Source organism: Alexandromys fortis, unplaced genomic scaffold, assembly GCF_014885135.2.
Source record: "Alexandromys fortis isolate MF-2015 unplaced genomic scaffold, M_Fortis_MF-2015_v1.1 scaffold_87, whole genome shotgun sequence".
Taxonomy (NCBI): Eukaryota; Metazoa; Chordata; class Mammalia; order Rodentia; family Cricetidae; genus Alexandromys; species Alexandromys fortis.
The window spans coordinates 1,283,933-1,311,775 of NW_026067971.1; the positions used below are offsets into that span (position 1 = coordinate 1,283,933).

Below are 27,843 nucleotides of genomic sequence, written 5' to 3' on the forward strand. Positions count from 1 at the left end.
AAGAGAGAGAAAGAAAACTGGAATGAGGGAGAGGGGAACATCTGGGAGGAATTGGGAGGGCTGAGGATTCAGGAGGAGTTGGGGAGAACTGTAATCAGAATACAGTGTATGAAAAAATTATTTTTAATAAAAAAGAGTACAAAATACTAATAAATAAGCTGACTGCTACACTGAAAACATTTTAAAGTGGCAGAATGAGCTTCTCTAAATCTAAAAGAAAGACATACATATAATTTGATAAGACTATAAAGAAATATAACCTGTGATGACTGGTGGTGACACTTGAGTTGTCTGTCCTGTGACCGCTTTACTATTAATTGGTTTTGCAAAGATCAGCTTCGTGATCACTGGACCAGAGGTTGGTGTTCGAGGCTTCTTAGCAATCTGAAACATATAGATAACTATGAAGACATCTGTTTCCATAAAAATCTACGAAGGAAAGTTAGACAAGATTCATACATAAATCTTGTACATACATAAATACTGTACATAAAGTCAGGTTATTTACCAAATTTATCTATGTATTAATGTATAAAACATTTAAAACAAATCAATTCACCAAAATATTAATATGATCATATCTATAAGCTCATGTGTCCTAATTCCTCTAATTTCATGATAAATCCTAGTCTCTCTGAAACATGCAGATGGTGAACAAAATAGTAAAGTTTAATAATAAAAGTGTTTAATAGCGAAACACTATGCACAATGTTAGTTTCCAAGGAAACTATTCAATAACAAAAAGACGGAGTTCAAAAAGTACAATACAATGAGGTACCACTGCACACATATGCATGACCACATTCATCTATGATCCAAAATGTAAATTATTACGTATTACAGATTTTCAACTACATTTTCTCTTTTTTGCTCATTTTGTTTTTGAGGTAGGCATCAGTTCAGGCTGGCCTGGAGCCCACTATGTAGCCCAGGCAGACCTTGAACTCATGGCACTCTCCCTGCCTCAGCTTCCCAAGTACTGAGATTACAGGCATAAGCCACCACTTTTAGCAGACTTTCCGTAGGAGTGAAAGAAGAACTGAACCAGTTCAAGTCAATTACAAAGACAGTTTTGTAGAAGATTTGTAAAAGGCTCTGAAACATAGTTACTAAAATAGTATTTATTGTACTTTAAACTACTGGAAGGGACTATCCATACATTATTTAATTCATCTCCAATATGAAGTTAAAATATGGGCACACTGTTGACCTGAACTAAAATTTGCCACAAGGCAAAAAAGATAGAGGTACCAATGTAGTACAGTTATTTTTTGAGACAGGGAGGGTCATTCTTGTGAAGCTAACTAATGAGACCAGGCTGGCCTCAGACTCCCAGGAGAGATCACAGGTGTAAGCCACTGTGCCCAAGACCGATGTTTTTATACTGAAATTGTCAGGAAAGGCAAAGGCATAGCTGCTAAAAGGAAAGAGCGGAAACTTACCTGGCATAAACTCAAAGTTTAGTGTGTGAGGAACAGTAACTATTTTACCTTTTGACAGGCCCTAACGTACTATATATTACTGGAGGTGACAAAGTGAGTACGCATGACCAACAATAGCAATCCATCAGAAACAGTATTGATCACAGCCAGGCATCAGTTCTCTGTGTTCAAACTACAAACAGAATGCTATCTTACACTCACAATGTTACTTTCTTGCACTCAGAACTTATTAGTGACACAAATACCTCCGAGAGAAAATCATATTTTCACAAAAGGAAGTCCATCCATTAGTGTGTAACAATACATCCAGCTTGCAAGCCATGACACAGCTGCGTAAATTTACTGTGCTCTGGGAAGTCTTGAGACATGAAGGGAAGCACTCCCCAAGAGCTTTAGTAAGCACTAAAGCTCTAAAGCAAAGTGGAATCTCACATATATATAGTATCAGTAACCACAGAGGTAGACTGTCTTAGAAACACCTAACCTTAGCTATTAAAAGTAAGACTTGAAAGCATCTCCCCCGCCTTTCCTGATTTTCACCATTATATATTATATGCTTACCAAACAGGAAAAAAAATCCAAACACTGGAACCAAAATTACATTAATTATTCAAATGAACGATCTCATCTTGCTCTTATGGTTGTATTCTTTTAGTAGAGCACTGTTCAAAATAACAATTTCCAGATCCATTAAGGAACCATAATTAGTTTTCAAAAAAAGCCCTCATATTGCCTAGGCTGGCCTTGAAGTCCTTATCCTTCTGCCTCTACCCCCAAGCTCAGGGATTACAGACATGCACCACCACACCTGGCTTTATGTTCTGGATATGGAATGCAGGACTTTGTGCATGCTCCTGAAAATGATTCTTGATTTATTAATTATGTATACAGTGTTCTGTCTACACGTATGCCTGTACACCAGAAGAGGGCACCAGATCTCATTACGGATGGTTGTCAGTCACCATGTTGTTGCTGGGAATTGAACTTAGGACCTCTGAAAGAACAGACAGTGCTCTTAACTGCTAAGACATCTCTCCAGGCCCTTGAAAATGATGCTTTATGCTTATTTTACTTACACTTTTGTTCTAAGGTAGCTTAGGAATCAAAGTGAAAGGGGATGCTGCCTGGCCTGGGTTCATTTGCTGGAGTGCTTGCCTGGCATACACAAAGCTCACCAGTGGTTTAGAGCACTTGTTATTCTTGCAGAGGACCTAGCTTCCATTCCCAGCACCCTAAGAAAGGCTCAAAACTATCTGTAACTTCAGCTTCAAAAGATCTGACGCCTTTTGGGATTTGCAGGAACAAGGTACACACATGGTATATATACATACATACATACATACATTTAAGCAAAACATTCATTCACATAAATAAAAAATTTAAACAAAAGAAAACCTTAAACTTTTTAAGAAATTTTCAATAAATTTATGAAACTAGCAGATTAATACAAAATGAAAAAGGAAGAAAATTTACAAATAAGGTAGAAAAGTAAGCCAAATAACTCATACAAATAGCCCTCAGCATCATGCCGTCCCAGACCTGCTAGCTGCTTACTGTTCTCACACACGGGGCACTGCAAACACGGGACAATGGTTAGCTATCTGGAATTGGGTATGTCTACACACCCATCATCGTCGTGCTACAGGCAATACCGTCACTACTTCTGAACATGAGTCACCTGCTGTCCATGCTCAACAACCTCAGTACTCTAAACTCAAAACAATGCTGTAGACTGCATGGGGGGAAAATCAGATTTGTATGCATATAGGCCTTGAAATATATGTATCATGGGGACTAATGTAGAAAACTCTAAGTTTGAAGTTACTTATTTTTTTAAGTGTTTTAGGGTCTCAGAAGTTGCTTCTGAGTTAGAAACATTTGAGTTACCTGAAATCAGCTGGATACTTAGAAAATATTCTAGTATGTTTCCTTGGTTTTCTGCTGTTTATTTCAATTATTTAATTAATTAATTTACTTATCTATTGTTTTTTTTTTTGTTGTTGTTGTTTTTGAGTCAGGGTCTCACTTTATCGTCCTTCTTGCTGTCCTGGAACTCATTATGTCGACCAGGCTGTTCTCAGACTCAGAGATCCGCCTGTTTCTACATCCTGAATGCGGGGATTAAGACATGTTCCTCCACGCCCAACTCTGCTATATATTCTTTTAAGAAACATAACTTTTAAACAAATGGAATCAGTCTTTATAAAACCAACAACAATAAAAAGAAGTGAGTGTTAGGCCAGAGTCTTTTACTATCAATACTTAGAAAATAAGAGTAGGAAATTAATGGATAGAAATAAATTACTTATTGAAACTGTACACTGCTCTCATGAATGAAAAAAAAATCACTTTGATTTCTATCATTAGTTCTTTGAGACCATGATAGTGATCCACACTGCCAAGGCCAATCAAAACAGGCTTCAATACTAAGGACAGGATACTTAACAGTGATAGGCTAGGCTAGCTCATTCAAGAGCGCCTCAGCAAAAAAAATAAATAAACTAATTAAAGCTTGAGGTAACAAAGATGGAGAACATGAACTATTAAATAACAGCAGAAAGGATACAGCAAGTTACAAGACTTGAAAAAGTTTAAGCTTCTTAATGCAAAGTTCCTGAGAATTAACGTCTCTAATTCTTTTCCAACACAGAAACCAAAACTTGAATGTAAATATCAGCTAAAAGGAAATACCTCTCCCAAATTCCTTACACTCCTTCCTTTGCTACTTTGGCTCATACCTTCTTGTCTGTCTGTCTGTCTGTCTTTCTTCTTTCTTTCTTTCTTTTTTTTTTTTTTTGGTTTTTCAAGACAGGGCTTCCCTGTGTACTCCTGGCTGCCCTGGAACTCACAGAGATCTGCCTGCCTCTACCTACCAAGTGTAGCCACAGCTGACTACCTCCTGGTTTCTTTTAAAAGACAACCTTCCAAACATGGAATGTACTGTGTTTTCCTTCTCGTAAGTGAATCACTATATTTCTAGATATTTCTAAGCATTCTGCTATCCTAAAGAGGCTTTTCTGGACATTAAAAAAAAAAAAAAAAGAAAGAAAAACATTTCATGTATGGCCTGGTAATCCGCTATTTGAGGTATTTGAGAGTATTTTTCATACCATTAAGTGCTATTCTGAAGGATCTTCAATGTTTTAAGAACTGTGCAATTCTATATTGCTTTGTTTTGTCTTGTTATATGATCAAGTAGCCATCTTAAGCTAAGGTAAAACTTCAGAGAGGAAGTTGCCCCAGCTCCACAGTCAGCAGGACAGCACAGGGAGACAAGCCCAGTGCTCTGCCCCATCCTATTCACTGTCTTCCTCACACTGCAAACATGAACGATGGACAAAAAAGCTCCAAGTAAGATAAACAAACGCTGGTGAGCATCAGCTATCGCTGCACCCAACGGTTCTCAGAGCAGCAAAGTTTAGCCTTTAGTCATTAATTAACCAATAAAAAAGAAAGGTTGATTACTTGATGGCTCTGCAGTAAGTAAGTAGGGCATCTTTATGCCAGCAAAACAATACTCTTGTAGGCAAACTATCACTGTGCATAAAATCTTTAAAAAGCTATAAATAAACAATTCAGAAATTTAACCAAAATTTAGTTTGCTATGAAGTTTTCTGGTAAAACGTTTCATGAGCATTAGACATACCAAGTTTAAAAACAAAACAAATTCATACAATTACTTTAAAACATTCAAAAGAATTCATTAGAAGTTATGCAATTAACAACCCTATAAACACAACTTTGAGTCAGTTTAATTTTTTAACATGCACTTTAAGTAATATGCCCACTTTGTTGCTTTTACCTGCACTGTTTTTAACTGTTGGGTCTGTAACACAGAGGGCTGAGTTGCAGTATTAATCAGTTGACTTCCTGGGGTCAGTGCTGAGACACCAATGACAGGTTTCACCTCTGGCCCCCCTCCAATGGTAACTACTTTAATTTGCTGCGGTGGCAACTTAGCATCTCCTGGCTGGGCCTGAGCTGTAACTTTCTGAGCCTGGGGTAGTTGGCTATGGGGTAGTGCTAAAACAATTGGTGAACCAGATTTGCCCAAAGTTGTTAAAATTAACTTCTGTCCATCTGGTTTAAGGGTCTGATTGCCAAGTTTAAGATCAGATGTCTGTGATACTTTGTTTAGAATAATCTGATTGGCTGATATAGTCACAGGAGTCTGAGCACCAAGTTTTTGAAGGCCACTTGGAAATGCTGGTTTCACTGTGGTATTAGAATCTGCTTTAGTAACTGTGGTATTCACTGCAACTTGGTTAGTGTGGTTACTGTACACTGTGATGGGTTCCGTGGAAATGGGCGTGGCTGTAGAGTCACCAGTAGAATTTATGTTGACAATTTCTTCCAGTTCTGTCTCCATGGGAATTGGGGATGACACAATTACAGCCTCAATACTATCCTCATCCACTAAAGTTATAGCAGTGTCCATTATCTCCTCTGGAAGCAAGCTATTCACCTCAGCCGGCACCACCTCCATGATCGCTCTGCTTCTAGGAAGATGCCCAGGTGCTGGAAGAAAAGAGGAAACACTGTTACCAGGTTTTAAAGCAGATTTTTTTTTTTTTTTGCTTTTTCGAGACAGGATTTCTCTGTGGTTTTGGAGCCTGTCCTGGAACTAGCTCTTGTAGACTAGGCTGGTCTCGAACTCACAGATAAAGCAGATTTTCAAAAATACATTCAGGAAAAATGTAAATAACAAAACCAACAGTGCTGAAATTAGTAATTAAATAAAGAACATTCTGGATATTTATCTAGATTTCACCATTTTCACAAATCATAGCTTTTAAGAATCTAGGATATGGAATTATCTGTAAATCTTCAATGGTCTATCTTGGTCCTCCATAGAGCACTACTGTTAGAAACATCTACTAAATGTTAATGGAGTTTCTAGACTATGGGGCCCAAGTCTAATCAATTAACTTCACACTAAGGGAACTTTTCTTTGGAAAGATTTTCAAATCCTCTGCCATTTAAAGTGTCAAAGGGGAACTAGTTAAGAATTTACACATCTAGAAATCTGGCTCAGCAAGTAAGAGCAACTGTTGCTCTTGCAAAGCACAGTGCTCAGTTTCCAGCACTCACATGGTGGCTCCTAACATTCTGGAACTCCAGTTCCTGAGGAGCCAAAGCCCTCTTCTGACTTCCACGGGTACCAGGCACATACACGACGCACATATATACATGCAGGCAACAAATACATAAGAAATAAAAATAAATATAAAAAGAAGAAAATATATACAGCAGTCACCATCAAGAGAAAAAAAAAGTAAGTCCAGATTATGGACAAATCAGCTGTAATGCTTTTACCTAAAAATCTTTAGAGTGTCCAATAAAAGAGTGAATTCCGGTACCAGCATGTATTAAAGCAGCCCAGCATGTCTAGACTAGACAACAGTCAAGTGTTTGCTCAGAGAACTTCAAAACCCTTTCGAACCCCCCCAGCAACTCTTCCTCTTCTTCTTGGAGGCATGATGTCATCTCACCACTGGCTCAATCCTTCAGCTTCCTGAGTGCTAGCACTGCAGGTGGCATCACCACACCCATCTTATTTTCTTTAAAATACATAACAAGCACTGAAAAATGAAGAGTGGCACATATAGCTGGCAAGGAACACGGCCCGTAATCTCAGCCCTGGGAAGCTGAGCAGGACTGTGGCACGTTCTAGGGCAGCCTGTGTTACACTAAAGAGAAACACATACAAACTACAAACTATATTTAGTAGCCATGGCAAATATTACTGCTGCCAAAATAAGCCATCAGTATAGAGCACTTACTATGGCAAAGATGGCGTAAGTTTCCTCCCCAAACCTCTGATTCGTGTAGCATTGCTCTATTTCATAGATTAAAAAATGTAGAAAGGTTAAATAATTGTCCAAGGCAAAAGTGAATGGTAGAGGCAGGATTCAAACTCTGGTTTATAAGATTCCAAAGTTAGTCATTTTAACTGCAAAATTATACTATCATAAACGCTGGTGACTAAAATAAGCCTAAGCCTTCACAGTCAACTCCCTGTCCTGAAAGCCCACACTACATGAGTGTTGTCTATCACAACAGCTTTGTATTTTTGCTCACACTAGAACTTCATGTACAGGAAATCGTGTACAGATAGATGTTCCTCAGTGAAAGACACTGTCCCACAAAAACAATCATAAAATGCTTAAGTCAAAAATGCAATCCACCTACCAAACAACTAGATGGCAGATATCTGACCCCTGGAGGGAATCACAGGCTGCTGTGGGCCACCCCACATGGGTGTTAGAATGAACCGCAGTTCTCGGGAAGAACAACTGGTACTCTTAACCTCAGCCGCTGAGCCCTCTTCCCAGCCCCACCTTAGCACGTGTAAAGCAGTGCTTCTCAACCTGTGGGTCAGGACCCCTTTGAGAGTCAGATTGCCCTTTTACTATGGTCTCAAATCAGACATCTTGCATATCAGATATGTACATTAATATTCATAACAGAAGTAAAATTAAAGTTATAAAGTAGCAACAAAAATAGTTTTATGGTTGGGGGTCACCAAAGCATGAGGAACTGTATTAAAGGGTCACAGCAGCAGGAAGGTTGAGAACCACTGATGTAAAGGAAGAACGAAACAACTCCGCTGAACTAGTTACTGAGTCGACCTTCTGTGGCAGACACCTGTGCACACACACAGCATGACTCTGAGACGGATCCGCACTGCTGCTCTCAGCACCAGCTCTTCCTTCTGACTGTTAAGTATATCCTACTGCATAGCTCTCCCACACTTTGTGTATCCGTCCAGTTAGTACTGGGCATCGGAACTTTCTCAGTCTGAAACTGCTACGGTAACCCTGCTGTAAACATTAAGTTCAAGGTTCATGGCTATGTCTTTCCATTTCTTTTGAGGAAGGAGTCAAACTTTTATGGTTCTGTTGGATGCAGGCACTCAGATTACCTCATTCAGTAGGGGTGGAGCATCCAGGTCATGAGCACATCTGTAGTAAGATGAAGAGCCTGAGTGACTGTGGGTGGGGCCCTTCGTGGGTGTGGTAGAGACTGTGTGGCTATGGGTGGGGCCCTTTGTTGTGTGTGGTAGGGACTGTATGGCTATGGGAGAGGCCCTTCATTATGTGTGGTTAGGATTTTCACTGAAGCATGTCACTGGTGTTGGTATTCTGTGAGCCTGTACTGTGAATGCCTGTAAACCTATCAGTATCCATGGGGTGTTTATAGCTTTGGCTGTGTTCAGCACCCAGTTCGTGTGCCATGCCTCACTTCTCCATTTTCCCCAAAGTTTGCAAACCATAGTAATTATTTTCATCTACGTATTATTGGGACTGATAGTTTTCCAGCATATATAAAGAACTCATTCAGCTCAATAAGAATCCTAAAAGCTAGCAACCCCCCCCCACAAAGATCTTAAGGCTGGTGTTGCTGAAATTATAGGCATGTGTCACCATGTCCCTGCTATTAAGTCACTCAAATGCACTTGCACATATTCTTACACACACACACACACACACACACACACACACACAATTACACATGAAAAGATAGTCACACAGATGATAAAAGGGTTAGGGAAGAAATCAGAGAACCAATACCCTTCACAATAGCCACAAATAGCATAAGATATCTTGGAGTAACTCTAACCAAACAAGTAGAAGACTTGTATGACAAGAACTTTAAATCTTTGAAGAAAAAAAAAATGAAGAAGACACCAGAAAGTGGAAGATCTCCCATGCTCTTGGGTGGGTAGATTTAACATAGTATATATGGCAATCTTACCAAAAGCAACCTACAGATTCAACGCAATGCCCAGCAAAATTCTTCAAAGACCTCGAAAGAACAGTACTCAACTTCACATGGAAAAGCAAAAAACCCAGGATAGCCTAAACAGTCCTGTACAATAAAAGAACGTCTGGAGGCATCATAATCCCTGACTTCAAACTCTACTATAGAGCTACAGTACTGAAAATAGCCTGGTATTGGCATAAGAACAGACAGGAGGACCAATGAAACCAAATAGAAGACCCAGATATCAATCCACACATCTTCAAACACATCATCTTTGATAAAGAAGCAAAAAACATCAAATAGAAAAAAGAAAGTATATTTAACAAGCGGTGCTGGCATAACTGGATATCAACACATAGAAGAATGAAAATAGATCCATATCTATCACCATGCACAAAACTCAAGTCCAAATGAATCAAAGACCTCAACATAAAGCCAGCCACACTAAACCTTATAGAAGAGAAAGTGGGAAGTACACTTGAACACATTGGCACAGGAGACCACTTCCTAAATAGAACCCCAGCAGCACAGACACTGAGAGAAACAATTAATAAATGGGACCTCCTGAAACTGAAAAGCTTCTATAAAGCAAAGGACACGGTCAACAAGACAAAACGACAGCATACAGAATGGGAAAAGATCTTCACTAACCCCACATCAGACAAAGGTCTGGTCTCCAAAATAAACAAAGAACTCAAGAAACTGGAGACCAAAAGATCACATAATCCAATAAAAAAAAAAATGGTGTACAGACCTAAACAGAGAACTCTCAACAGAGGAATTTAAAATGGCTGAAAGACACTTTAGGAAATGTTCAACATCCTTAGTCATCAGAGAAGTACAAATAGAAACAACTCTGAGATTCCATATTACACTTGTAAGAATGGCCAAGATCAAAAACATTGATGAGAATTTATGCTGGAGAGGTTGTGGGGAAAAGGGAAAACTGCATTGCTGGTGGGAATATAAGCTAGTACAACCCCTTTGGATGTCAGTGTGGTGATTTCTCAGAAAATTAGGAAACAACCTTCCTAAAGATCCAGTAATACCACTTTTGGGTATATATCCAAAGGATGCTCAATCACAAGGACATGTGCTCAACAATGTTCACAGAAGCTTTGTTTGTCATAGCCAGAACCTGGAAACAATCTAAATGCCCCTCGATCAAAGAATGGATAAGGAAAATGTGGTACATTTACACAATGGAGTGCTACACAGCAGAAAAAAATAAAAACTCCTTGAAATTTGCAGGAAAATGGACAGAGCTATAAAACATTATTTTGAGTGAGGTAACCCAGACACAGAAAGACAATTATCACATGTACTCACTCATAGGTGCTTTTTAAGCATAAAGCAAAGCAAGCCAGCATACAAACCACAATCCCAGAGAACTTAGACAACAATGCGGACACTAAGAGAGACTTACATAGATCTAATCTACATGGGAAGTAGAAAGTAGAAAAAGACAAGATCTCCTGAGTAAACTGGGAGCATGGCGACCTTGAAGAATGATTGGAAGGGGAGGAGAAAAGCAGGGAGGGGAGCAGAGAAAAATGTAGAGCTCAATGAATATCAATAAAAATAAACAAACAAATAAATAGTTGTAATTGAAAAAAGAAAAGATAGTCACATTGTTATAGCTGTCTGTGGTAGAGTATACACTAGGCACTGTATGCAGATGATGCTATTACATACAAGTAGACAAAACACTCATACACATAGAGATAAATAAATCTATAAAATAAAAACCTAGCAATTCTATATCTAGTTATACATATCTGTGTATGCCACAGATATCTAGCACAGAAGATCCCCGACTCTGAGTAGTTCAACCGTATTTTGTTTTTCCTTCTTTACAATGTGCAAACAGAGCACAGACACTTCCGTATGAACTCTGATCTTTCTTAGGGACAGGGACACTCCATCCCAGCCTCCATTCGCCCCTTTCCTTAGGATCATGACATGGATGGAGCTAGGGACTCCACATTTTTTCATAAATAAAGGTTGGCATTTCTTGCAACCCTAAGAACTCATTCTTGCAAACCAATCCAACTCCTGTGATTTTCAATGAGCACAAAACTCCATGTCCTCACTGCCGTCCTGCTGAAGTCCCCACACAACGAGTTCTGAGGGCTCCTCAACTCACATGGATCTGAGTGTGTACAATGACTAACTTGTCGTCCTGTGGGCTTACATTCCTCAGCTAGGGGCATGGAATTCAGTGTGCAGTGACTAAGCACCATCCACTGGGTTGCCACTCCCTTCCAAGCTGCTCTTGTCTAACTCAGACGAAATCATTCACCACCAGACACATTCTTTAGCCTAGCCCACAAGGGCCCATTTTCCCCTTCCTTTCCAGGAGCCATGGCTCAAACTGAGAAGGGAGATTTTTTTTTTTAATAGACTATTTACAAGCAAGGAAACAAAGTAACCAGTTACTGCTTCAAAAGCAGAAAACACAAAGTCCTGAGGATGAAACAAAGTTTGTTTGTTTTTTAGTAGTAACAGGAAAAGCATGAGAATCATGTGAAGGCCAGTTCCTCTAGACCCTAAGTTCCACAGAGAAGACAAAGAGGTTGCCCAGGCTGACGCCCAACATACAGAGGGAGTTGGCACCCAACTGCTGAAAGAGGGAGACTGTTTTTCTTAAGTTGGACAATAATCAAAGCTACCCTTCGCTACAGAGAAAGCTACTGTACCATCCAAAGCCATTTGCTATATAAGCCCCTTTGGATTTTGGACATAACCCAGACTCAGGTGCATGCCAGGCAAAAGTTCTGACTCTGAGCTACATTCCTAGCTCTATTTTATTTTGGACAGGGTTTGGTTAAGTCATTCAGGCTAACCTGAAAGTTGCGCTCCGTCTGCCTCAGCCAGCCAATAGCTCAGATCACAGGCATGCACCACCATAAAAAGATCTTTTAAAGCAAGAGCTCATGCTGGAGCAATGGTAGCACAGGCCTTTAAACCCAGCACTCGGGACAGAAGCAGATCTCTACTTACTTAAGGGAATGAAAACTTGCCTGTTTTCCAGTCTCACTTGCTTATCTGTAGGTTTCTCAGATTTCCTTTATCAAGTTAGCTTCTATTCTGTTTTCTGATTTTTTTCAAAAGATCGTTTTATTATTATATTTGTGTAATGGGCGATGAGGTGAGTGCACAAGTACCATTGTGCAAGCATAGAGATCAGAGGACAAAGTGATTCTTTCCTTCCACTATGTGAACGGCAGGAACAGATGTAGATCATTAGCTTGGCCAAAAGCACCATGATCTATGAAGCCATCTTGCTTACTCTTTAAACAAACAAACAAACAAATCTAGGCCTAGAGAAATGGCTCAGCAATTAAAAAGCATTGGCTGCTGTTTCAGAAGACCGGGAATGGACATCCAGCACCCACATGGCAGCTCACAACCATTTTAACTCTGTTCCATGGAATCTGACGCCCTCTTCTGGACTGAGGGTACTGTACATATGGGTAAATGGCATACACACAGGCGAGACATCTATATATGAAGTAAAAATAATAAATCTATAAAAATTTCAATGTCATCAAGAATGATGGTTGTGTATAATCCAAGGATTTAGGAGAATGAGGCAGACAGACTGTGATTTCAGGGCTAACCTGGTGGTGGCTTGGATGAGCAGTGGCCCCCACAGGCTCATGTATGAACAAGGAATCCCCAGCTGTTGGGCTGTTTGGGCTGTTTGGGAGAAGTTATGGAAACTTTTCTATGTACAGCCTTGCTGGATGAAGTATCTCAGTGGGAGAGTACTCTGAGGGTTAACAGCATCATAGACTTCCTGCTTGTTCTCAGCACTTCCTCTACATAGAGGAAAATGTCTTCAATTAGCTTCCTGCCCCTAGGCCGTGTATTCCTTGTCACAATGAACTTTGACCTGGAACCATAAGCTAAAATAAACATTCTTCTTTAAGTTTCTCTTTGGTCATGGTACTGTATCACAGCACCTATGTCCACATCAAGTCACAGTCACAGAAGAAGGGTGAGGGATGGAAACTGAACTCACTGGAAAAACACTGGCCTGGGATGTATAAGGCCCAATGTTCAATTTCAGGCGAGCGCACAAGTGCGAGTGCACACGCATGTGCGTGCACACACACACACATTTAATTCTGCAAAATGCTTGCTTTTTCTATAACTATCAAAAAAAAAGATGGCTTTCTACTTTAGTCTACAAGTTAACTGACTTTTATTACCAATCCAGTTCTACATTCTCAAACATCACTTCAGTGTATCACACTGTGTATAAACTACTGGATTCTACTCTCAATATTTTACTAAGCATTTTGTCTATATTTACAATAGGTATTAGTCTGTGCTTTCTTTTCTTGTGGCATCTGCCTGGGATTAATGCTAGCTGCCATAATGAAGTGGAGCTCATTCTCTGTCCAGGGAAAGCTTACACGGAATTACCCATTTCCTCCTTACATGTTGCTGAGAATTCATCAGTGGATTCTCATGGCTTATAGGAAGCTTTCTTTTGCGTCAGCTCTAGGGACAAGGTCTCACATACACACGGGCAGGCTTCAAGTGATCCTGCTTCAACTTGTCAAGCCTCTATAGAAAGGAATCACTGTGCCTGGCTTATAAAAAGGGTTTTTCTTAAACCAAAAAAATTAATATCTTTGATAAACTCTTTATGAGTCCACTTTGATATTTGATAGTTTGTGTCTTTGAAAGAATTTGTCTATTTCCTTGAAGTTGTCAAGTTTATTAGCACTATATAATTGTATTTAATTATATATAATTAAAGCTATCTACAGTATTCTTTCCCTTTAACATCTGTAGGCTCTGTAGGAATATCCTCTCTCTAGTCCTCCAACCGATGTTTTCTTTCCCCCTTTTAATCATTAATCTGGTTAGAGATGTCAACTGTCATTTTTAACCTAGTTAAATGCTATCTTAAATGCTTACCTTTTTCTCTTCTTTCTGAGTGCTTTGGGTGTAATCTGACCTTCTTTGTCCAGAATCTTAAAATGGCAATAAGGGTCAGGGTTTAGTAAGCCAAGCCTGGCCCACTGCTATTCTACATGGCTCTAATCCTAAGGGTGTTCTTGTTATTGTTTGTTACATTTCTAGATGGTTGGGGGAAAAAATACATGAGCAATTTTATACCTGCTATTTGTCCTTCTCCAGAAATTTTTCAAACTGTGCTTCAAATCACTGACACAGCTTTGTTTTGTTTCTTCCCCCAAAGTGGCAAGAAAGCATCACTAAAAAGCAAAGGGACAGTGCAGTGCAGACAAGCAGGGCCCACACCGGCTCCCGCAGCCACAGCTCTCAAGGGCAGGTTGGCTGATTTTCAAGCCTTCTATATATTCAATAAGCCATTAAGATATAAAAAAAAACAAATTTAACAAAAACAAACCAAAGAATACCAATGCTACTTTAAATGCATTCCATTAAGGTCAATTTTTACTATCATTTATTCACTTCAAAATATTTTCTAATAGTCCTTGTGATTTCATCTTTGGCACACAGATAATAGACAGCATCCAATACCTAAACATTTGGAGATTTTCTATGTATCTTATATCAATGTCTAGCTTAACTCTTCTATTGTCTGAAGAAGAAACTCCAGCATTTCCATAATTTGAAATAAGAGACTTGTGCGTCAGTTATCATCTATCTTGGTGGATGCTTCACCTTGTGCACTTGAACGCCTGTTCTTAGACTGAAGGTAATGTTCTAAAATGTTAGGTCAAGTTGACTTTGACTATTATTTGCATAGCCATATCCTTATTCATGTTTAGTCAGGCGTAGTGGATACTTACTCCTCTAACCCCAGAACCTGAGAGATTGCTGGGTCTCAGGCGAGCAAAGAGAAAAGGAAAGCAACTTACTGAATAAAAACAAACCACTGTTCTGTTGTTCTAACAACCACTGAGAGCCAGTGTTAAAGTTCCTAAATATGGTTGTGGTCCAATCCTTTAAAGTTCTGCTATTAAAACCGTAAGTCCACATTCATCCTGTTAGGGACTTGGAGCAGCAAAGAATGGTGGTGCATGCTAGAAGTCCCAATACTTGGGAAGCAGGAGGGTTTTATTTTGAGGCAATTTCACTGCTAATTTTCTGTCTGACACAGCTTTGTTATCCAGTGGTAAGATTGTGGCATTGAAGTCTCCCACTATTAGTGTGGGGGGTTTAATGTGAGATTTAAGCTTTAGAAGTGTTTCTTTTACATATGAGGGTGGGTGCTCTTGTATTTGGGGCATAATGTTCAGTATTAAGATTTCCTCTTGATGGATTTTTCCTATGACTAAGATGAAATGTCTTTGTCTCTTTTGATTGATTTTAGTTTGAAGTCTATTTTGTTAGCTATTAAGATAGCTACACCAGCTTATTTCTTAGGTCCATTTGATGGGAAAATTTTTTCCCAACCCTTTACTCTGAGGCAGTCTTTGAGGTTGAGGTATGTTTTCTGTATGCAGCAGAAGGATGGATTCTGCTTTCATATCCAATCTGTTAGCCTACATCTTTTTATAGGTGAGTTAAGTCCATTTTTATTAAGGGATATTAATGACCAGTGATTGCTAGTTCCTGTTATTTTAGTTTTTGTTGTTAGTGATGTTATTGTGTGTGGTTTTCCCTTCTTTGAGATTTGCTGCTGTGAGATCACCTATTGTCTATATTTTTGTGAATGTAGCTAACTTCCTGGGTTAGAGTTTTCCTTCTAGTACTTTGTGTAGCGTTGGATTTGTGGCTAGCTAGGTATTGGTTAAATCTGATTCTGTTATGGAATATCTTGCTTTGTCCATCTATGGTGATTCAAAGTTTTACTGGGTATAGTAGTCCAGGCTGGCATTTTGAAGCAATTACAAAGCTAGCCTGAGTCACAGAGCAAGACTTCTTCAGAGTGGGATAAGCAGAGGAGGAAGAGAGAAAGGAAGGGAGGGGAGAGGAGGGGAACATGCAATACGTACTATATATAGGACTAGAAGCCTGTGTATGCCTTTTTGAGCTGGGAGTTCAAACTTCTAATAAGAAACAATCTAATTGGTGTGGCCAGTCTGTTAGTGATAAAGGACTGTGCAAGGTTGTAGAGCCAGGATGGCTCAGAAACCACTCAAGTCTATGGGGCACCTCAGATGCAGGCCCTTTAGTGACGTGACTCATCGCCCTAGTTTTTCCCTTAGGAATGGAAGCTATGTGCTAGCGTATGTGTCTTCATCAATGCTCAAGTCTATTCCAAGGAAAGGGGGTTTTCACAGGCCAGGAAATTAAGTAATTTCAGTTTGCTCACCCACACAAGAGTTACCACCAGCCAGTGTATGGAGGGAAGAAACCAGAACATTAAGAGTGATCACCAAGGCCGAGCAGTGGTAGCACACGTCTTTAATCCCAGCACTCGGGAGGCAGAGGCAGGTGAATCCCTGTGAGTTCGAAGCCAGCCTGGCCTACAAGAACTAGTTCCAGGATAGCTAGGACTGTTACACAGGGAAACCCTGTCTCGAAAAACAAACCAAAAAGAAAGAAAGAAAGAAAGAAAGAAAGAAAGAAAGAAAGAAAGAAAGAAAGAAAGAAAGAAAGAAAGAAAGAACGATCCCCAAGACTCCGGCAATTTCACAGCTCATCGCAAGAATGTTCTAAGTATCTAAAGGCAAAAATGCACTCCTAGGAGTAATCGATATTTTACTCCCTCACGGTTGAAAGTGGTTGAATGCTTTAAGTCCAACCAGTCACTCAATTCTAAAAGTCTAGTGATTTCTATCTCTGTCGCAAAGCCCTTTGTTAAGTAGCACCTTCAGCACCATATCCTACACCTGGCTGTCATCATAGCTTCTCCGGCCATCAGGAAGTTTGTGTCTGTTTGTCTGTGACTGGATCACCCTCCCGTTTCTTTAGAATGTGAGTTACAGGGGGTGGGAATTGTTGGTCTTCCTCACCAAAATCCCTTCCTATCCTAGGGCCAATGGAGCTGGCTAACAACAGGCTCCCGGTAGAAATGTGAAGAATGAATAAACCAGCCATGGAGAGGTACCACAAGGAGCTCTACCATTATTTATACTGAGGACTGCAAATAGTTGTCTGGGTATGGTGGGTTTCTATAATAATCTGGGCCTGTACAGCACTTGAAATAAGAAATCCATCCACACCACTATAAGTCATGTTAAACAAGATGAGAAACTATGTTCAAGTAAACTTTTCAACAATGTTGTCTGAAAATACTTTCTATCTAAAAACCTACAAGGTATCCTTAACTTTCAACTAACTTACAGTTTTCTCAGTATTTAACTAATAGGTATTCATTGTTTTGTGACTTTGAAAAAGTTTTGGAAATTCAGCCCTGAAGAGCATAAAGCTCAACAGACAAAATAACAACTATAGCTGCGCCCTGGGAGAGGTGGCCTCATCTCAACATTATGATGAACAGACAGTTAAAGTACTATTGCAGTAAAAAGTCCACAGCAGAGATTTGGCATTGAAAAAGTAAACTGTATCTAAAATTTTAAAACAATATATATGGAAATAAAAGGCTACATTTTTACATTTTCAAATAATTTATTGCCAGGCAGTAGTGGTGCACGCCTTTCATCTCAGAACTCAGGAGGCAGAGGCAGGCAGAGCTTTGTGAGTTCAAGGTCAGCCTGGTCTACAAGAGCTAGTTCCAGGACAACTAGCTGTAACACAGAGAAACCCTGTCTTGAAAAACCAAAATAATAATAATAATTTATTATAGAGTGTTACCACAGAAACAGCACACCTGAATGCTGAGGCAGGAGTACCATGAGTTCAATACCAGTATGGATTATATAGGAAGACCTTATTTCAAACAACAAATTATTTATTAGAATTTCACACAGAAGACCTACTTTCCAATCTTGGCTCTACTCAGCGCTTACCATGTTGTCTTAGGGTTTCTATTGCTGCGACAAACACCATGACATAAAGCACACTGGGTAGGAAAGGGTTTACTTGGCTTACATTTCCAGATCCTAGTCCATCACTGAAGGAAGTCAGAACAGGAACTCGAACAGGGCAAGAACCTGGAGGCAAGAGCTGATGCAGAGGCCATGAAGGAGTGCTGATTACTGGCTTGCTCCAAGTGGCTTGCTCATCCTGCTTTCTTATAAAACCCAGGACCACCAGTTCAGGGATGGCACCACCCACAAGGGGCTGGGTCTTTCCCCACTGATCACTAATTGAGAAATTGCCTTACAGCTGGATCTCATGGGGCATTTCCTCAACTGAGGTTCCTTTCTCTCTGATGACTCCTGCTTGTGTCGAGTTGACACAAAATCAGTCAGTACACAGGTAATCTCACACTCACAAGGTCACTATGAAGACATGTGTGCGCTCTAACTCCACATCCCCTGCTTGCTTCTCTAAGCAGCTTCTCCCTTTAAGTTCTGTTTTTATGCATTTAATATTCCATCAGAGCTTGCCTCTGCTTCCAGACTGCTGATGCAGTGTGGCTCCTGCTGCCCTGCTTTCCTCACCGTGATGGATTGTCCCCCTTCTGGAGCAGTCTTGTGCCCATAACCACAGCTGCTCTGAGTCACGAAAGACAGCTAGAAACAGGGACTCTTAGTGTAAGCAGTTTGAGATGTGATCCCCAAATACTGGAGGATATGACTGGCTGCTTCAGGGTCCCACCACCTTCACTATCCTGCAATGACAGACTGGAGCCTAGAATAGTGAGTCACAATCAATGGTTTCTTCAGGTATCCTAACACAACAACCAGACCCAAAACTAAGACAGATGCTAACCTAAACCGCTTGGATTCCCATGTTCATAGCCTTACTGACATCCAGTAAGGTCATCATTGTATGTCCTAAATAAATAAAAAATGAAAATAACACTAGATAATATTTCCCACATAATTTTTTTCAAATGTCTTTTTAAAACTGTTATTATTTTAGATAGGAGTCTCACTGTGTAGCCCCTATCTAGCCTACAGCTTATTCTTTAGACCAAATTGGTCTCAAACTCACAGAAATCCATGTGTCTTTTTCTCCTGAGTGCTGAATTTAAAGGTGAGCGCCTTTAAAACCCAGCTAAATACCATCACCTTTAAATTATATTCATTTCTTCAGCCATTGTGTATCTTAATTTCCTATTTTTATGTTTTTCTCCTTTTGCCCCATAATTTTCTGTATTTCTCAATAAAGCATGCCAAAATGTGATGCAGAAAAAAAAAATAAGACAAACTCTTTTAATCTGGGGCTGGAGAGGCAGCCCAGCTAGCTGATAAAGGTGCTTGCTACCATGCCTAATGATCTGAGTTTGGTCCATGGGTCCACATGGTGGAAAGAGAACCAACTCTCTAAGTTGTCCTCTGATCTCCATATATGGGCCACAGCATGTGAGCTCACAAACAAAACAGTAAATTAATTTTAAATTTTTGTCATACTTCCACAGAAATACTAATCTGTCATATAACATGTGAATCATGTGTGAATTACTCCATCCCTTTGCAACCAACAGTACCCAAATCTCCAGCTTGGAGTAAACTATGGTGTTTTTTTTACTTGACCCCTCTCAAGTACACTACATCTTATGTAAACATTACGGGACTTATGTCCCTAGGTATATTTGTAAGGCTGCCATTCTACTCAAAAGCTGTATGCAACTCAAAGTCTACTGCAGTAAGGCCCTTTCAGCCTATAGTTTCAGTTTTACCTCCAATGATTCTTAAACCAAAAGCCCTCTGGGGCAATAATATTTAAATCAGGTTTTCCCATATTCCTAGCATAGTATAGGGCCCACGGACAAACCCTAACACAGGCTGACTATCCCTTATTCAAAACTCTTGGAACCAGAAGTATTTCATATTCTCAAGTTTCACATTGGGGATATATGTATAGCTTTTCCTCCTAATGTTATTCTACATCAATATCTGAAAAGTTCTAAAATGTAAAAGTTTCTGAGTGACCATTTTGGACCAGATTAAGGATGGTCAACCTGTTTGACAAATAAACAGTGAACCCTGTCTCAAAAAAAGAAAAAAAGTACCCAAGCAAAACATTTGTATTGTTCCTCTCCAAACAAAGCAGACACCTGACTTTCTCCAGAGGCAAATGCTTCTTTCAGTCATTCTATCACACTTAAGTTACCAATAGGCAATTTTCCTCACTAAAATGATCTAAAAACTGAGCTTTAGTGCCAGGCAGCTGGTGGCGCACACCTTTAATTCCAACTTGGGAGGGAGAGACAGAGAGATCTCTGGGAGTTCGAGGCCAGCCTGGTCTACAGAGGGCGTTCCAGGACAGCCAGGCTACAGAGGGAAACCCTGTCTCGAAAAATAAGAATAAAACAGAACAGAACAAACAAAAAACAGCACATTGAGCTTTAAAAGGTAATTACTCCCAGTCCACAAAGAAAATTTCAGGACAGTCAGGGCTGTTATATAGAGAAACTCTTCTCAAAAGGCTAAAAAAAGAAAAGTAATTACCCTAAGAAATGTTGAGATTGGGAAATAGTCTTCCCTAGGGAAGAGAACACCAGTTTTAGCCAATAACAAAAGATCAGCCCTGAAACATACACATATACACATACAAAAAACTTAATTATATAGGCTGAGGGGGTTGTACTTATGTATTTAGAAATACACACACATACACACACACCCTCCCCTATTTAACAACAATTAATGAAAAAGAACGAGGAGTATATGGGAGGTTTTGGAGGGGAAAAAGAGAAGGGGGAAATGATGTAATTATATTATAATTTCAAAAAAGAAAAAATGTTTAAAATTAATCACAAATAGTTGTAATGGCACATACCTTTAAACCCAGCACACAGAAGCAGGTGGACCTTTTTGAATTCAAGGCCAGCCTGGTCTACATAGTGACTTCCAGGACAGCCAGGGCTACATAGAGAATCCATCTCCAAAAAAAAAAAAAAAAAAAAAAAAAAAGAAGAAGAAGAAAAAGAAAGAAAAAAAAAAAGGTAGTTTAAGTTTTCACAAACCAGGCATGGTGGCTCATACCTATAATCCCAGCACTTGGAAGGCAGAAGGACTGATCTGAGTTAGAGGCTAGTCTGTACCACTATGAATTTCAGGCCAGCCAAGCTACACAAAAGATTATCTAAAAATGGGGAGGAGAAATAATCACTAAGAATCAACAAAAAAGACAACAGAATTGGTAGTTAGAATTAGCCTGAACATGGACTTAGTTAGAAGTTAGGGGCAGTAGGTGCTATTCCAAGAGACCCAGTACCCACATGGAAGCAGTCCATAGCCGTCTGCATCCCCAGCTGCAGAGGGTTCAAGGCCTGTGGACACTGCATGCATGCAGTGCACAGACAGACATGCAGTCAAAACATCCACCCACACAAAAAGTTAGCTTGGGCTACACAGCAAGACACATCATAAAACAGAAAACCAATGACAAAGCATTTTATGTTATAAAGATTCTTACTTTAAGTAAGCTAGTTGCTGTGGACCAAAAAAAATTGCAGCATAATTTAATTTAAAAAACAAATTTCTACTGAATAATTCAAGATCAAATCATGTGTGTGTATTTATAATGTTTTCTTCTTTTTAAAAAAGATTCATTTTTTGTTTTGTGTATATGCACATATGCGCAGGTTCTCAAGGAGACCAGAAAAGGGCATCAGAGTCCCTAGAACTAGAGTTAAAAGGCATGAAGCCCTGTCCCATGGGTGCTGGGAACTCTGGACAAGCACACACACTCTTAATGGATGAGCTACATTTTCAGCCACAATTTTGATATTTTTACATTTGTCTACTTGTAGGGAAACACACTTGCCGTGAGTCCGTCAGAACAACCTGTGACAGTAGTGTTCTGTCACCATGTGCGACCCAGGGGACTCAACTCAGCTTCAGAATCGCTGGCATGGCCGGTGCCTTTACCAGCTGATCTATCTGACTGTCCCCTCAAATTATACTTCTAATGAACAACAATCATTATATCTTCTAAGTACTGTTCAGATATTTACTATAAAACACTCTTTGACTTCTCATTCTTGTAGTGAGTCAAAGTTCAAAGTCCAAACTACACACATTCAGACAGAATATTTGCCCTGTGTATACACAATATACCATATGCTAACAAACAGTACTATCATATCACTTCATAGACAGCCTGAGAAAGTAAATCTATTGCAACTCACAAATACTAGTAGGCCATTTCTTAAATATTAACCTGTTTACTCTCATAATGCAAGGTCACTGACCCAACCCTTTTACCACTTAAGCTGAAGAAAAAAGGAGGACCCCAAACCGGTGTATAAAATTTTGTAAAACCTGTAACAGTTCAGTATCATTCCTACTGTATGCAAGGAGGCTGCCTAAGGACCCTACAGCACAGTCTAACATAGTAGGACCATCAGATGACAAAAGTAAGGTCAATCAAGCCTTATAACTAAGGAACCAGTGCTCTAGTTACCCGAACCAAGACGCTGCATCTGCACTATAACAGGTGTCAACCATCAGCAATGCGCTCAATGCTTGCATCAAGCCATCATATCTCTGACAGTGAGAGTGAACTCAGAAGAATAGTGCTCCCGAATGGAATTTCACTTGTAGTATACAGTCTATTATAAAATCTTTCATAACTTCCTTCTCTGAATTCATGAAATTAGATGGGGACAAAGAAGAAATTCCCTTTAAAACTGGGCAGAAAATATGATTACAGTATCGATTGTTATTTGCCAAGTGGCAGGTTCAAAGGTGCCACCCTAAGGATGACAGCGCCATATAAAAATTTTGATTGCTACAACACTGGTCCATATGCTCAAAAACAGGTGAGGATCCACACCCCAACAAGTTAGACTATGCTCTGTCACCAACATTAAATGTGGAAGAAAATGCCAATGCTCTGCCTCCCCAAAGAAGCACAACTCCCTAAACTGCTGAACACCATCAACCAATCCCCACCGAGTGGTATTTTAAGTATTCTATCAGGAAATCATAATACTAGTGGTTCCTCTAGGCCTCAACAGCCGCCTTAGGTGTAAGCGAACTCAGCCTTGATACTCAAAATAATAATAATAATAATAATGTTGATGTCATTATGAGGCTACTGATTCTTTGCACTCCGGACAAGTCACTCTTGATCCGCGACGCATTTCCTCCCCCAGCTCCCAAATAAAGAGCTCTGCAGACAGAGAACCCCCCCGGGTAACCCGCTTCTCCTCTACCTCCAGAGGCTGCCGCTTTCTCCACCCTCCGGCTCCGAAGAGCGGGCTCCAGAAGGTCCCGGCAATTCCGAGCCCGGGCAAGTGCTTGTTTTGCCTGTGCACGGTAGCTCTGTCCAGCAGCTTCCTTTTCCAGTTTGCCCGAAATGGAGCACTACAGGGTACCCGGGGGCTCAGGAGGGAGCCGGGGTGGCGACGTCGCCGCGGCCGCCGCCTCTGGTATGTCAGGGGCCGGGATTGTATTTCGAAAGATCCGCCATTTTCACCTCGTCATCACCATCACAGCTCAGCAGCTTCCCCGACAGCCGAGCCCCGGCAGCCGCCGCCACCACCAGTCACCTCCCCCTTCCTCCTGCTCCCGCCCCGGCCCGCCCTCCCGAGCAGCACACACCCACATATCCGGGGAAACCTCCCGCCCGCCCCGCCAACCTTCAAACGCACACCGGAGGTTCCAGCGCTCACCGGCGAGCCGGGCCAGACCTATCACCCAGGACCAGACACCCAGCTCCCGCGGGCCCTGCAGAAACGCCAAGGGAAGTCGTGAAAACTGCGGGATACTTGCGAGGAGGAGGGCAAGTTATTCGGAATCTGACACAAGAACAGTAAAGACCCCAAACTCTCATTTCCAGAAAAACACTGGAGATGGTAGACCTTGTTTCGGGTACATTCAGAGTCATTGGACACCTCTAACGTCACTCACCAACTTTGGCATTCTACTCCACCCACAGAATACTTTGACAGTATAGCTATTTCCATGTGCATGCCTGATTCTCAGGCACCCTTAATTACAGGCGCTGACCCTACACATAGTGTTTTTGGTTTCTTTTTTTTTAATTTTTAATAAAGTTCTGAACTATTTTTCCTCTCCACCTAACTTTGGGCATTTCTGTCCATGAACACCATTACGTCAATCTGTTGTTAGTTTCAAGTTGTACCAGTGCCACTAAATTTAAAATATATTGATTCCAACTGTGGAGACAGGAATGATCAACTTCTAACATACAGAAAACACAGCTCTTCGCTAGAATCTCTTGCCAAGTGGTTTTAGGATCTAAGTTTCCAAATTAAAAACCATCTGCTGCTGATACGATGGTACGACGCGGTGAGAATACAGCAGCTTGCTTTAGATCAAGATTCCGAAATTACCTATCCACCCCTTCCAGTCCCTCTCGTCGTTTAATAAGTAGCAGAAAGAGGACACAAGTAATGCTTAATCATCTCAGAAAAAGAACACATAAGCTGCCAAGAATTCTTAACGGGACCAGCATTCTCCAAAAATCAGCTGTTTAATTTCAGAAAGCCTTAATAATTACCAGTTCAAAATCCGTATTCTTTATCATTAAGCTACAATATAAGGTCTAAAAGACCTATTAGAAATGAACAAACTGAACCTCAGGATTGTGAATAGGGCTAGCCTACTGGATACCTAAGAATAAGGTCGAAACAGAAGCCATTTCCCTACCTCGTTTGAATGACAACTCCATATAAAAGTCAGCAGGCTCGGGCGTAATCTAGTGTTGTCTCCCACCCACTCACAGCGCGTTTTTATATACAGCCCGCTAGAGGCTGAGCGTGTAAGGGATTCCCAGCTTCTTCATCTTTCAACTTTATTCCCCCACCAACAGCCGGATTGTTTACCGTTGCTTGGCCAGGCTGAGTCCCAGCCCGCTCCCTTCCCCCGTGCACCGCGGGGACATTATGACATTTGGCTGGTGGGCTTCGCGAGGGAAACGGACACACACCCAGAGGAGTCCATACAAAGGGGCGTAGGAAGAACGCGGCGGCGGGCAGCAGCGAAAGGAGGCGCTGGTACGAAATGACACAGCAGCAAAACCGGTTCCCAGAAACCCGGGGCCGCCGGAGGCTTCCCGGGCCGCGCAGAGACCCTGTCAACAGCCGCCGGGCCCTTGCTCCCGAGCGCCGAGCGGGCGGCGCCGACCCCGCCGAGTGACAGCCGCGCTCTCGGGCGCCAGCGGCTCGTGGCCGCGCCCCGCCGACCCTCCGCCCGCCGCGGCCCACCGGCCCAGCTGCCCGGGAGCCGGCCGGCGCTCTCCGGCCGTGCGAGCGCCCCGCGGGCCCGGCGCCGGTCCCCGCCGCCCAGCCATGGTCTCCGGAGCTGACACTCACCCCAGCCGGCGGCGCCGCCGCCTCCTCCTCGCGCCGCGCTCCCGGGGCTCCCAGCAGCCGCGGCGGCGGCGGCGCCTCCGAAACACAGACCCGGGTTTGTTCAAAATCACGCGCCCAGCGCCATTCCACCGCCGCATCCCATAATACGCCGGGCGCCCCGCCCCGCTCCGCCCGCCCCTGCGCCGCTCCGCCTCCGCCGGCAGCCTCCGCCCCGCCCCTTCCGCGCGCCGCCCCGCCCCCTGGCAACCCGAGGCGCGTCACCGCGCAAGGCTGGGGAAGCGCTCTCCGGGCCCACGTGACTCCTCCCGGGGCCTCCGTCAAAGGAAAGGCGGGGAACACCCTCTCGGTTCCTGCTTCTGGCTTTGTGACAAGACCACAGTAGGTGCGGTTTCCAGCACGCCCCCGCTTCGTGATGAGCCTGACTGAGCGGGGAGTCGACGTGCTAATCTTGCCGGGTGTTAGACATGAATTTTGCAAGGGGCGCCAAAAAGCTCCAGAGAGGAGCATGCAGAGTTAAACTTATTTTGAAAGGAAGTTTTTGATGTTTTGTTTTGCAGTATAGTACACATCTTATACTAATACAATATGGATTCTTTGCATTCATTCGTTGAGGAATATAGTTTAAGAATTGTTACATCCGTTTATGCTGTGGAATATTTTTTTAATGATGCAAATATGTATTACAGTCCCTTATGTTGCATTTGTTTAACTCTGTAAAGCTGTGTTACTTTGCCTGTCTAAACCATCTGATTGGTCCCAATAAAGAGCTGAACAGCCAATAGCTAGAGAGGAGAGAGAAATAGGCGGGGCTGGCAGGCAGAGAGAATAAATAAGAGAGAGGAGAGAGAGAGAAGGGGAGAAGAAAAAGAGAGCTAGGAGTGATGTGGGGTTCCCTTTCATATGCTATGAATATGTTTTATTACCATTGCTTAATAAAGAAGCTACTTCGGCCTATAGCAGGGCAAAATATAGCCAAACTGGAAAAGATATAGAGCGAGAATGTTGTGATCCAGCTGCCCTCACTCCTCCTGACTGACAGCAGAACTTCCTTGTGGTCTGTAATTGACAAGGATGTTTGTGTTCTTTCTGGCCGGTTGGTTTCCACAGAAGGAGTAGAGGTATAAAAGGTTGCTGGGCAAAATAAAGGTTGCTGTTCTTCCACCTGAAAAGAAGCCTCCACGTGTCAATCCCAGCACACACACACACACCAGTCTTGGCATCCAGACTGTGCTGGCTACAGCAGAGAGTAGGCAGAGTCAGGGAGATGCCATGTAGCTGCCGAAGGAGACATACACCAGAACCTTAACTGGTAAACCACGAGCCTCATGGCAATACACAGAATAATAGAAATAGGATAATTTAATATGCAAGAGTTGGTTAATAAGAAGCGTGAGCTGTGGCTAAAAGGCCACAGAGTGTTTTAATTAATATAGTTTCTGTGTGATTATTTTGGGTCTGGGCTGCCAGGAAACAAATGAGCAGTCTCCACCTACAAAAGAAGATGCCAGGAACCAATCACATATCTAGCTATGGAGGAAGAAGACTGGGAATTCATAAGTAAGAATAAGTCTTTGTGTATTTATTTGGGAACTGGTTGGTGGGGCCCAAAGAGTAAAAGAAAAAAATCTACAAATCACCTTTGTTCTTGGTAGTTTATGGCTGCCCCTCCAAACACTAAACTTCGCACTCAATGTACACGCTTGGCGGCAGACCCAGGGTATTCTTTTGTGAGCCTCTTCAAAAGCAACTTAAACATCCTCAGACAATCTCTCCTCCTTTGACACTGGTGAGACTTGACCACGTAGTTCTTTTTTTTTAATATATTTATTTATTTATTATGTATACAATAGTCTGTCTGTGTGTATGTCTGCAGGCCAGAAGAGGGCACCAGACCTCATTACAGATGGTTGTGAGCCACCATGTGGTTGCCAGGAATTGAACTCAGGACCTTTGGAAGAGCAGGCAATGCTCTTAACCACTGAGCCATCTCTCCAGCCCAACCATGTAGTTCTTGAACCATTCTCTAGAAAAGGAGGCTCCTCAAGAGCAGCGTCGGCAAACCAACGCTTATAAACCAAGTTCACTCGTTGCTTTTCTCTCGTCCCACAAACTAAGCATGGCGTTTTCTGTCCTCATTGCATGAGCACCTGTCTTCATCTGGTGAGCCATCTCACCAGCCCCCAAACTTCTGTAAAACTTATTTTTATTACTTTCAATTATGTGCACACATATATTTGTGTGAAGGTACGTGCAGGTGCCCAGAAAGGACAAAGGTGTCGTAGCTCCCTGATTCTGGAGTTGTGGGCAGATATAAAGCACCTGACATGGCTGCTAGAGGTCCAGAACCATAGGAGCAATACTCAAAAAAAAAAAAAAAAA

The 27,843-nt window shown here is 41.6% G+C and overlaps 1 protein-coding gene across 1 annotated transcript in view; it reads right to left on the minus strand.

Moving 5' to 3' along the window:
- The window catches only part of Lin54 (lin-54 DREAM MuvB core complex component), a 58,753-nt gene extending 35,083 nt beyond the window's left edge, over positions 1–23,670 (minus strand). The window contains exons 1-3 of the mRNA XM_050155670.1: positions 23,341–23,670; positions 5,245–5,960; positions 261–384 (exon numbers count right to left, since the gene is read on the minus strand). Coding sequence (XP_050011627.1) covers positions 261–384; positions 5,245–5,928 — 808 coding nt within the window. The 5' untranslated portion in view covers positions 5,929–5,960; positions 23,341–23,670. The remainder of the gene's footprint in view (positions 1–260; positions 385–5,244; positions 5,961–23,340) is intronic.
- Positions 23,671–27,843: the final 4,173 nt, after the last annotated feature.